The sequence below is a fragment of the Ctenopharyngodon idella genome, chromosome 13, assembly GCF_019924925.1.
Source record: "Ctenopharyngodon idella isolate HZGC_01 chromosome 13, HZGC01, whole genome shotgun sequence".
Classification (NCBI taxonomy): Eukaryota; Metazoa; Chordata; class Actinopteri; order Cypriniformes; family Xenocyprididae; genus Ctenopharyngodon; species Ctenopharyngodon idella.
The window spans coordinates 8405305-8417941 of NC_067232.1; the positions used below are offsets into that span (position 1 = coordinate 8405305).

General features: G+C 36.5%; 1 protein-coding gene across 9 annotated transcripts in view; it reads left to right on the top strand.

Annotated features, from left to right (window-relative positions):
* LOC127524385 (sorbin and SH3 domain-containing protein 1) overlaps positions 1 to 12637 on the top strand; it is a 53930-nt gene that overhangs the window by 25376 nt on the left and 15917 nt on the right. For all 9 annotated transcript variants that reach the window (XM_051915806.1, XM_051915812.1, XM_051915813.1 and 6 more), the window contains 2 exons: positions 6356 to 6405; positions 9315 to 9487. In XM_051915806.1, coding sequence (XP_051771766.1) covers positions 6356 to 6405; positions 9315 to 9487 — 223 coding nt within the window. The remainder of the gene's footprint in view (positions 1 to 6355; positions 6406 to 9314; positions 9488 to 12637) is intronic.

Here is a 12637-nt window from a genome sequence, read left to right on the forward strand (position 1 = left end):
CACCTTACTCTATCCAGTCATGGCGATTACATTTTTGCAGTGTACACTTTTTGTCTGACCTTGACGCAGTAAGTAAAACACTGTAAAGTACCACTGGTGTCCCGTCACTCGGTTCAGTCAGGGATAGGAAGGCCGTCGCTATGCTATCAGTGGCACAGAGCCTGTGCAACGTTGTCATCAACTCAACACCTGTGAGTAAATAGCACATTTGTTCACACTTATTTGCCTAGAGACACGTACCATGATAGACCCTAAGGTGATTGGGTTGTTTTACCTTTCTTTTTTCGAAACTCACTGCGATTGCTTCTGAGGGGCTGTTTACAGTACACAACATCTTTTTCGAATAAAAACGGAAAACTTTTTATGCGTTTTGGCCGTTCATTTACACGACAACAGTGTTTTGGTGGCCTGAAAATGCAAACTTTTGAAAACGCAAACTTTTGATACCGTTATCATCTCCGTGTAAACTGCAAAAACGCGAATCTGTGAAAACGGTGACGGCATGTGCATGCGTATTACGTGTTTAGTCTATCCACCTTATTTTTCAACGTTTTTCAACGCAGAAATAAGGTGTTTTTAGTCGTTTGCGCAGATTTGTGTGATCGGGGATAGTTTTAATAATGTTGTCATCTGTACAAAGAAAAACTTTTCCATTTTTAGTACATTGTTGTCGTGTAAACGTACCCTCAGGCTGGGAAACAGTAGTAAAATTGTTCAGTTAAAACTTTTATTCAGCCAGCTCATTAAATTGATCAAAAGTGAAAGTAAAGATGTTACCAAAAAAAAAAACTTATTTTAAATGAATGCTACTTTTGAACTTTCGATCCTGAAAAAAATGTATTGTGGTTTCCACATATTAAACTGTTTTTTAACATTGATAATAATAAGGAATATTTCTTGAGAGGCAAATCAGCATATTAGAATAATTTCTGGAGTATCATGCGACACTGAAGACTGGAGGAATGGCTGCTGAACATTCAGCTTTGCCATCACAGGAATAAAAAATCTGGTTATGTATATGACACTATATTGCAAATTCTCACAAGACTAGCAGGGGATCTCACAACTAGTCTAATAACATGCTTCTTTAGGGGGGAAAAAGCACAATAAAATTAGCGTCAGGACAAAAAAAAAAACTCTTACTGCCTATGCATGCCTCTTGTGTATGACAAGTCTTTAGAATTGGTTCTTCTGTCAGTGAAACCAAACCCTTGAGGATGAGTCACCGAGTCACAGGCTGCATTCCTGTCGGGTAGACTCATAAATCTGACCATCAGCGTCATGGCACAAGTTGATAGAAGGTTCCTGTCTCTTTCCAGATTTCCTTGTTTAGAGATGAAAGTGAAGAGTCACCTCCCTTGAGAGTCTGCTGATGCGGCCCAGTCTCGCTGTGTTGATGAGATTTCAAAAATTGAAATTAAACACATTTCTAAAGCTATGTAAACACTCTTACAAAAAGGGTTGAGATATATTGTTAGTATTAGAAATATCATCAACAGTATCCATCATATATACCATCTTAAGTTCTGAGACTGAGGTCACAAAAAGTTCCAGTAATAGACTTTCAGTATGAAGCTGAGTGTGTGTCCGTGTCTAAGTGGGTCGAAGGTTATTGGAGACTGCATGTGACCTGGCTTCCTCAGTGATTGACACGCCAAACTCTATGACAGTGACAAACACAGTCAGCCCATCGCTTATATCCTGTGTATGGAATGAGACATATGTACTGTACCAGCAGTCCATATCCATGTGTTTGTTTCAATTAGAGACAACAACATTCCTGTGTACAGTAGAAGCCGTGCTTTGATTATAGCAGTTTCTCGAAGAACGAAAGAAAAAGGTTGCATATAAAGATAGACTTTCCCAAATGAACACATAAGCCCCATTTGTTCATGTGGTTAAGTTGCACAGCACCCTCATTCACATTGTATGCTATTTATATAATAGAAAAGTTGTAAATTTTCTTGAGTCATCTCCTGCACCTGTTAGGAAACTAGCACATGAAAATGAGCAAACATTATTTACACACTGTTCCACTGACTAGCCTTAACAATCAGAGGAAAGGAATTTACATCCTAGGAAATACTGAGGTAAACATCTCTTGATCTTTATTGTGGCCTCTTTAGGAAGAACATTTAGCACATTGTAACTTATCTTAAAGGGACAGTTCACCTGAAAAATGATCATTTACTCACCCTCATGTCATTCCAAACCTAGATAATTATTTTTTTTAATAAATTTTTTTTTGGACCTTAACATTCTTCAGAATATCTTTATTTGTGTTCCAGAAATAAAAGAAAGTCACATAGGGTTGATGGCAGAATTGTCATTTTTTTGGAAAACTGTGACTTTTAAGGATGGATTCAGTCTAAATTCACCAAATTTGGTGTTGTATTTTCGTTGTACATATAGGCCTACATGCTGAAATTAGACCCTTAATACCCTGATGTGACTAATGGACGTGTACCAGACGAGACGATGGGAAATTCTCTGTCTCACTGTCTCAGCATTATTACTTTTAAGACTGAGATGTCATTTCCTTTAAAGTTAAACACCTTATATGAGAATTGCTATTTTGGTTGGCATTTCAAATAACGTAAGGCTTTGAAACATTATCCTCTGTGACATACTGTGCACGTCACTTTCACCCACCGTCTCCGTGGGTCATGTCAAGAATGTCAAGTACCCAGCTTAAATCTCACTTACAACAGTCCTGACTTTACTGTGGTGGCTGTTTGTGAGTGTATTTTCTGTAAAATTAAGGGCCCTTTAGTCCTTCTCACAGACAGTTAAAGGGTTAGTTTACCTAAAAATGAAAATTCTGTCATCAATTACTCACCCTCATGTCATTCTACACCCGTAAGACCTTAATTCATCTTCAGAACACAAATTAAGATATTTTTGATAAAATCTGATGGTTCAGTAAGGCCTGCATCATCTACTAAAAACATATTTAAAACAGTTCATGTGACTACAGTGGTTCAACCTTAATATTATAAAGGTTATAAAAAATAACAAAATAGCGACTTTATTCAACTATATCTAGTGATGGGCGATTTCAAAACACTGCTTCATGAAGTGTTTCGGAGCCGTATCAAACTGCCTGAGTCATGTGAACTATTAAAGTTTCAAAACACTTATGAAGTAACGAAGCCTCGTTTACTGAAATCATGGGATTTTGGTGCTCTGAACCACTGATTTGAAACAAATGATTCGTTAAGCTTCGAAGCTTCATGAAGCAGTGTTTTGAAATTGCCATCGCTAGATATTGTGGAATAAAGTTGCTATTTTGTTATTTTTGGCACACAAAAAGTATTCTCATCGCTTTATAATATTAAAATTGAACCACTGTAGTCACATGAACTGTTAAATATGTTTTTAGTAGCTTTATGGGCATTGAAAAAGGGAGTGTTATTGCTGGCGATGCAGGCCTCACTGAGCCATCGGATTTTATCAAAAATATCTTAATTTGCGTTCCGAAGATGAACAGGTGTCTTACGGGTGTAGAACGACATGAGGGTGAGTAATTAATGACAGAATTTTTGGGTAAACTAACCCTTTAAGGATAAACATAACAAAGTCATCTGTTTACACGTTTTTTATACTTTAAAAACACTTTTTTTCCTGCTGTCAGATACAGTATATGAGGCTTCCTATACTTTATAATGCCAGCAACAGTGTTCTAACTTTATTTCACTTTCTTATCACCACATCTTAACAGCTGCATCACACTAAGGTATTGTACTGGCTGTCACAAGTATTTAGATTAAGATGCGTGGCACTTCAGATAAGGCTTTCATGCATGCTTCCTGTTTGCTTATTCTTCGCATCTGTGCCAAGTCTTGTGCGAAAGCCTCTTGGGATGCTGTGCCGGCTGTTTTTTTTTGAGAGAAAAAAATAGGATGAAAGGAAAAAAGGGACAAAAATACTAGAGGTCGCTTTGTAGACGTAATAGCAGCTTATGTCACTGGGTGTTCCTCAGGAAACAAAACTTCTAGAACATGACGCTGTATAAATAGAGCAATATTCTCACACAAAGCCTGTATTCATTCGCGAAGGTTATTCGTGATCCTCTTTACCCAGCAACCAATGGGATGAGCATGTTGCGGTCAGGAGTTGAACTTTTCTTTTGTCGGTCAGAAGAGGGGGCCGTGGGGTTCTGGCATGCATGTGGCATACCTCTAAAGGGACAGCAGCAGGCTGGGATTGTGCAATCGTATTTGCAAACACCACTTGTGCTTTTTTTTCTTTGGAGGTGTGCTGTCATGCTATTTTTACCATCTGTGACGTGCACTTTGGGAAAAGCAACAGAAACAGCGGCCTAAAATTAAACGTCTCTAAACCATTCAAAATGCAAGGGGGGTACAAGCCGTCTCAGTGAATGGCTCTTTCTGATCTGCCGTCGGGAGTTGCTGCCTGGCAATAACAGCTACTCTCCTTATTGACTCAATGCATACAGTGCTGGGTATTTACTTACATATTGTAGTCTGTTGCTGATTACAAATTATATGATGAAAATCGGTAATTAGTAACGTAATCTATTGGATTGGACATTTTAGTTAATCTAATTGGACTACTTTTTTAGTACTTTTAGGTTACTTTAGACCTAACTCGTTTATCACATCGATTTTAATAAGATCATTGTGTACCACATTGATATAAAAATACAATGTGAAAGAAATTATCAACGACATTAAAGGGTTAGTTCACCCAAAAATGAAAATTCTGTCATTAATTACTCACACTCATGTCGTTCAAAACCCGTAAGACCTTCGTTCATCTTCAGAACACAAATTAAAATATTTTTGATGAAATTCGAGAGGTACCTGACTCCTATCTGAGAACATGCGAATGTGTTGTTAAAATAAAATATTACCTTAAAGGGGTGGTTGATTATGATTTCACTTTTTTAACTTTAGTTGGTGTGTGTAATGTTGCTGTTTGAGCATAAACAGAAAGTTACGGCGCTCAAAGTTCAAAGCAAAGGGAGATATTTTCTTTTAAAGAAATGGCTTTTTAAGGACTACAACAAACGTCTGGTAGAGACTACAACAAGCTTCTTCCCGGGTTAGTGACATCACTAACCCAAAATTTACATAAACCCTGCCCCCGAGAATATGCAACAAAGGGGTGAGGCCATGCTATTGCAATACAGTACGTAACACAAATGCAATAGCATGTCATGAAAGCAAGATGACAACATAAGTTATAACCGTAATTAAACTAAGCTATACCTGTTCTATCTTCATGCAGCATATATACTCTTGCTCTGTAGGCATCTTACAACAGTTCCCACATGAGCGATTTATAGATTATCATGACAGAATATGCTAATCAATGAGTTTAAGATAGTTAACTCCACATCAGCTACATAAATTCATCAACTAACCATTCAGAAACGTCCTGTTGCATTCTACATGTTGCCACTGCTTCTTGAGTCTCTCCCTCATTGTCCGACTCCGGTTTGAACATAAAGCGCTGAACAGTTTCTGACATTTCCAGTGAGTCTTCCTGAGGTAATTGGAGCTGCTAACACAAGCCATTTAAACTCTGCCCTCTTCTTGGGAGCAGCAGCTCATTTGCATTTAAAGGGACACAAAAACAGAGCGAATATAAATATTTAAAAATCTCAAATAAATATTTTAGTTTTAAAATAATGTTTAATATATTATATGATTAAATATTATTCAAACGCTAACTGTATTGTGATTATAAGTATTTTAAAATGTGATCTAATTACAAGGACTTAATTTTTGGAATCTGATTACATAATCCAGATTACATGTAATCAGTTACTACCCAGCACTGGACGCACGTTATGTGAACTTCCTTTGGCGTACTATTAATATCAACCCTATGATTTTGTACAGCATGTTCGATCCGACGCTCATGATATTCTTAATATATGTGTGTAAATCTGTTTGTGTGTGTGTGCGTGCCTGTGTCTGCCCATGTAATTTGGCCCACTTCCCGCACCAGCTGGTTAATTGTCTCCCTGTCTGGCCGGCCAGTAATGAGAGTGACTCAATAGAAGACAAAAGAGAGCCTCGGTGAGAGACAGCAGCTGATTGGTGGAAGCGCTGACAGCCCCCTCCCAAAATGGGCGCCCCTCACAGCCCCTTCTAATCCCACCCCTTGCTCCCAGTCGCTTGTTTTCCCCCCTAACTTGCATGCAGGCCAAAATACTTGCTTACTTCTCCACGCTACGCTTCGTCCAGAGGACCTAAGAGTTTCAGAGCTTTGGACACGGCAGACGTTCGCAAGCCTGACTGACTAATGCGCCTTCTCCCTTTCCAGCTGCCAGAGAGTCAAGCCTTTGGAGCTATCAATGACTTCTTTGTTTGGTTTGTTGCAGAGTGCCCCCTCTTTCAGCCCATTGGAAACATCTTCCGACCTACAGCAATAGTAAGTCCATGCTTCTTTTTCCCCTCACAAATGTTCCTTTCCACCATTTTCTGACAGCCTTGTTGTATGTGGGTGTGTTGGTGTGCCTGTCTTGCTCTCCAGCCATCTATTCTAAGGCAGAGCTGTCACGGGGCTCTGGAGATTTCCCTCGTTTCCTTTTTCTGTTTCCTGAACGACCATTTGCAGTACAGGTTGCCCAGTGTAGGCGTTCGTGTGATGCATGTTTGTAAGCATGTGTGCGTGCGTTTGTGGAGGAGAGGCCACGATAGTGGGATGATTTGTTTTGTGCTGAAACTAGTGTCTGAAAATAAAGCCTGGATGTCTTTTTAAGAGAGATAAGGGACCTCGTACCTCCGCCCATTCTGTTAGCAGAAATCCCCCAGATCTTAATGTGCTGTTTGTGAAGCACGCAGTAAAGTGTCATTTTTTTATTGACAGCTTTCCCTGTGGCATTGACGTGATCATGCCTTCACAGCACTGATGTAACAGTTATATTATGTCTTTGAATTTGAAGATGTTTGCATTTGAAAAATTTATTAAAAAACTTAATTAAAATCTTATTTTTAAAAATATATATAATTTACAAAGAAAACGTTTATTAATTTACATTTATTGATTTAGCAGACATATTTATCCGACATTTTTTACATTTATTTTTTTATTTTATTTTATTTTTTTGTATTATTTTGAAGCTTGAAGAGCTTGAAAGGTTCTCCAAATATTTTACTCTGCCAGTGGATAGAACATTCTTTATGTTAATATTTGCAGAAAAACATCTGAAGTATCATCTAATCATCTAAATCTTTTGCCCAACAAAAATACAATCAATTGAAAGCTTTCTTTAAAAGCATTCTTTAACATAACTGGGTGTTGGAACAGTAAATAAACATATTCATTAGTTAAATCAGTTTAACATTTTTTCCGTGCTTCCTTTGCCAAATATGTAACAGTAAAACATAAAAAGAAATAAATGAATCTTTTGTGGTATTTACATTTCTCTTAAGAATCCGTGGCACGTGGTTTTAGTGCGGTCTTCACTTTGGTGTGAGGATCTTTTTGATGTCTGGATGTGGAGTTTATTGTTTTATCAAAAGCCACATGGTTTAGTTATAAACCAGGAGGCCAACTAGTGTTCAGCCAAAACACTAAACCAAAAATATGCTCTCATGACTTGAGGAATGTCTGAGAGACAAACCCTATGTAAGTGTAACCCTGAGAGAAACATAGTTTTACCTTATGGCTGACAGATCCTTGAAAAGGAGCTGGAAAGCATAAAAATACTTCAGCTTTTCTAATGATCAGATAAATCTGGTAAGACCATCTCTGCTCCAGCAGTTGTCAGGCAGCTGCTCAGGTTCCTGAGTTTGGAGCCAGTGGCGTCTGGAATGACGTGTGCTCACCTTTTCTCACTTCTCCAGCGGAAAGCATCCCACGTATCCCAAGGGTCATGTCATTCATGAGGACTTTATTATGTGTACAGTATAATGGAATAATTCAAAAAGTTTGAGTCACAAGAACAGTGTCTTGTACGCACACATAATTTTTGTTGAATAATGGGTATTTTATTGTTTCCAACTATGAAAAAGTAGGAAAGTATGCTAGGGCCATTAGGTTTTTATTGGCATGTTGGCTAGTAACTGTTAATATGATTCCCTCTGAAAAAGAGCTGCAGCTGTATAGGACCATTGTCTGCGCATTTAAAATCCTTGTCATGGATAAATTCCCTCCCAAATCACTTAGCATGTAGCCCATGTGAGTCTGTTGGGTTAACCCTGTTGGAAAAACAGTCTTATTTAGAGTCTCATTCTGGTCTGGTTTGGGGTTTTGGGCACTTGTAAGCTGGTCAGGTTGTAAGACTAGCTAGACCAATTCAAAACAACTAAAACCATCATACATTTTTGTTTTTCAGCAGAGAATAGTCTGCTTAAAACATAGCAAGGCCTTACTGGACTCCATTTCATTGCTTTATTGCATACAGGAAAGAGTCATATTGATAAGTAAGCATGATATACTTTAGCTTTCCCTATACCAACAAAGACTACAGCTCATAATATGGGAAGACCTGACACAAGACAAAACTTATTAAAGATGTGCATCCCTAAAGAACTTCTTACTTTCCTGTAAGCGCATACTGTAGGTTTATTTGACTAACTGCTACATGTGGAAACTTTCAAGCATGTTTTTTTTTTTAAAAGGATGCCACACAGGCCTCTGAGGAATGTTCTGATAAGGGCCAGAGCAGCTGGCGCTGTCTCATCTATATCAAAGAGCAAACACAGCCTGACTAAAAACTTCTAACAGTGTTTTAAATTGTTTGGCAACATTACAAGTAAATTAAATATTCCTATTTTTTCCAATCATGTATTCATTCTTTTTTTTAAATTAGTAAAATAATGTAAATAGGAAATCACTTTAAAGCATATAATAATAATAACAATAATAAACTCTTTTTAAAAAAAATATTTGTGTATTGTAATTTTTTGAAGCGTTGATCATTGTAGCCAATCACAGACATATCTGTTGAGCGCATGAACACAGTGGCCAATCAGAGGTGTTTAAGTTAGCCAGAATCCACTCAACAGCGCTCAAAATGCTAGGGGAAAATGCTGGTATCGTCACATTTTTAAAATTTCAGTACTGACTTGGTACCAAAGTACTGGTGCTTTTGGCAACCCTAAGGTTTAGTTAGTGTGCTCAAATGAATGTGTTCAAAAATAATCCATGGCAAAGTATTTTTATTTCTATAATATAGTATTTCCATAGTATTTTCTGTTTTCTATATCTGCTTTTAATAAAAATACATTTATTTTCATATAAAACACGAGAATAGCATTCTGTTCTATTCAGACATGTTGCGTGAATATGATGATTTATGTAAGTCACAGCCTCATATTTCTGTTTGTGCCCAGCTCAACCTGTAAAGCAGGCGACAGTGAAGCAGAGAAGGACAGCTTGTCTGCCAGCGGGCAGGCAGCTTCAGAATGTGATCGGCACATTTACAAGAGTGTCCTGGAGGGCGGCGACATCCCACTGCAGGGCCTGAGAGCGCTTAACAAGCGCCACCCCAGCACTTCTTCTAAAGGTAGGCTTCCAGTCTGTTTTTATGTAAGTTGATTGAGAATCAAGTGTAATTCTGGTTTGAAATGATTTTGATTTAAGGATTTATAATCGATATATGATTAAAATCATACTACATTATTGTAAAGCCGATCCATTTGTTGCCCGTTGAGCCCTCTTCATTGGCATTTTCCACATTCCTTCCTTCACAATACCACACAAATAACACAGCTCATTTGTCTTTCTGTGTTTTGTTAATGCTGGCCATTTTTCACAGTTGACACATAACAGATGTCCGGTTTGACCTTTAGTCATTCACACGATGCCGGTCTGTTAGACAGAATGGGCACATGAGGTTCGGCTCAGTTGGGTGTCTAACTGCTTTAGAAGTGGGCCATGGTGTGGACAGTGAGAAAAGGGGGTGGATGTAGACATTAATAGGGGGATCTGATGGTAGACACTCACCCTGCAGAGGAGATAAACATGCGGCATGTTCAGGGGTGGTCAGGTATGAGGGGGTCAGCTGTCAGAGTGAGGTCATGAATGGAATGCGAGCACATTTGACCCAGAGGATGGGCTGCTTAGGTCGGCAGGGGGGAGGATAGCGGAACGCACGAGGGCTGAAGATGACAACTGTATCCGTTAATAGTTAACATGACCCACATGTTTAGACAGAGGCTTTGTTGACCACTGTGTGAAGATCTTTTTTTAACTATTGTTTCTGTCTGCTTTGAATTTCTAAGACATCATGTTTTGCATACAGAACATACAATGCAGTGTATCTTGTTGTGACTTCATAAAGTTGTTTCTGAAAGGATAATCAAGTATAAAGGAATCATTAAAGACAAAAATATGAATTAAAGCACAATAGTTTCCCTATTTCCCCTCTGATTTTAAGTAATCATTACTATCTATACAATGATCCTGGTGCATTTTTGGCAATATACTGTAAATATCTATTAAGATTCTGCCTGTAATTCCTGTGGATAACAGCTGGTAACTTCACAGCACACTAGAGGTTTCTTTGGTGAGAAATCCCAAGACTTGTGGAGCACTCAAGTAGTGCTTTCATAAGTTTACGACCACAGTGGGAGTAAGTGCCTGTCTTGGAGTGGTTTGGTGGAGTCTGTGATAGGTCAAAGAGAAAAGCATATTGGCACATTTGGACAAACCTTCACAATAGGAAACAAATTATGCATTTGGTTGGACCAAAGTAAAGTAAATACTAAATCTCAGATGCACTGTCTTTCGGTGCATATGTCTCTTTAAAACAGTTTTTAAACATAAGAGTTACTGAGCAGGTCACATGAATTATCATGGGAGTCACATGCATGTTGGAAGAGACGTTCCAATTGGCAGTTTAGTGGTATTTTGATTCATTGTCAACTGTAAGCTAAAGGTAGTTGAAACTGAATTAGAAACTCTGCTTACACAGGACTCATTGAACATTTTGGTTTTGTTTTGCAGTTTGCCAGAAGTAAAATCTCTAGTTGTTATATGATTTGTTAATGACTTTAACAGTCTCATAGACTTATATTTGTTTAAAAAAATGCACCATAGAATACTGATAGATTTGAATCTGAATCAGCACAACAAAATACTCCAAATATACTCCTCTTTTATATGCTGTTCTTTTTAGTATAAGTAGTTTAAGTTATTTTGCTTCCATATTTCTGCTTCTTAGCAGGTTAGTTTTTATTTTTCATTTGATTATTTTGTTTTATATATATATATATATATATATATATATATATATATATATATATATATATATATATATATATATATATATATATATATACATACTACCAGTCAAAAGTTTGGAAACATTACTATTTTTAATGTTTTTGAATGAAGTCTCTTATGCTCATTAAGGCTGCATTTATTTCATAATAAATACAGAAAAAAACAATAATATTGTGAAATATTATTACAATTTAAAATTATGGTTTTCTGTTTTAATATACTTTAAAATATAATTTATTTCTGTGATGCAAAGCTGAATTGTCAGCATCATTACTCCAGTCTTCAGTGTCACATGATCCTTCAGAAATCATTCTAATATGCTGATTTATTATCAATGTTGGAAACAGTTGTGCTGCTTAATATTATTTTATAACCTGTGATACTTTTTCAGGATTCTTTGATGAATAAAAAGTTAAAAAATATCAGCATTTATTTAAAATAGAAATCTTTTGTAACAATATACACTACCATTCAAAAGTTTGGGGTCAGTAATTTTTTTTCTTTCTTTTTTTTGAAAGAAATTAATACTTTTATTCAGCACGGATGTGTTAAATTGATAAAAAGTGATAGTAAAGATTTATATTGTTAGAAAAGATTTATATTTTGAATATATGCTGTTCTTTTTAACCTTTTATTTATCAATGAATCCTCAAAAAAATATTAAGCAACACAACTGTTTTTAACATTGATAATAACGGAGTATCAAATCAGCATATTAGAATGATTTCTGAAGGATCATGTGACACTGAAGACTGGAGTAATGATGCTGAAAATTCAGCTTTGATCACAGAAATAAATTATATTTTAAAGTATATTAAAATAGAAAACCATAATTTTAAATTGTAATAACATTTCACAATATTATTGTTTTTTCTGTATTAATTATGAAATAAATGCAGCCTTAATGAGCATAAGAGACTTCGTTAAAAAACATTAAAAATAGTAATGTTTCCAAACTTTTGACTGGTAGTGTATATATATATATATATACTGTATGTATATATATATATATATATATATACTGTATATATTAGATTATGTATATTTTTTATATATTTTATATTTTTTAGCTGTTTAATTATGAAACTAACAATTCAAAGTTGAATATTTTGTTTCATGCTTCATTGTAATAGTGATGTTTTATAAGTACTTTATAAATATTGGCGTGATTTTTTTCCTCCCCAAAACCTTTCTTACTCCAAAGTGCAAACCCAGGCCAGCAGCTGATTTCATTGGCCGCTGTCTATCAGAATGTACTATCAATGCCATACTACGGTTAAAAGTAGGGTGGAGTGTTAAGGGGTGGTTGGTATTTGTTACAAAGTTGTGAAGGCAATCAGCACTGTGATTGATATGACCAATGAAATCTTTAGAATCGGCTGCGGGGTGAGGTTTGCACTTAAAGGGTTAGTTCACCCAAAAATGAAAA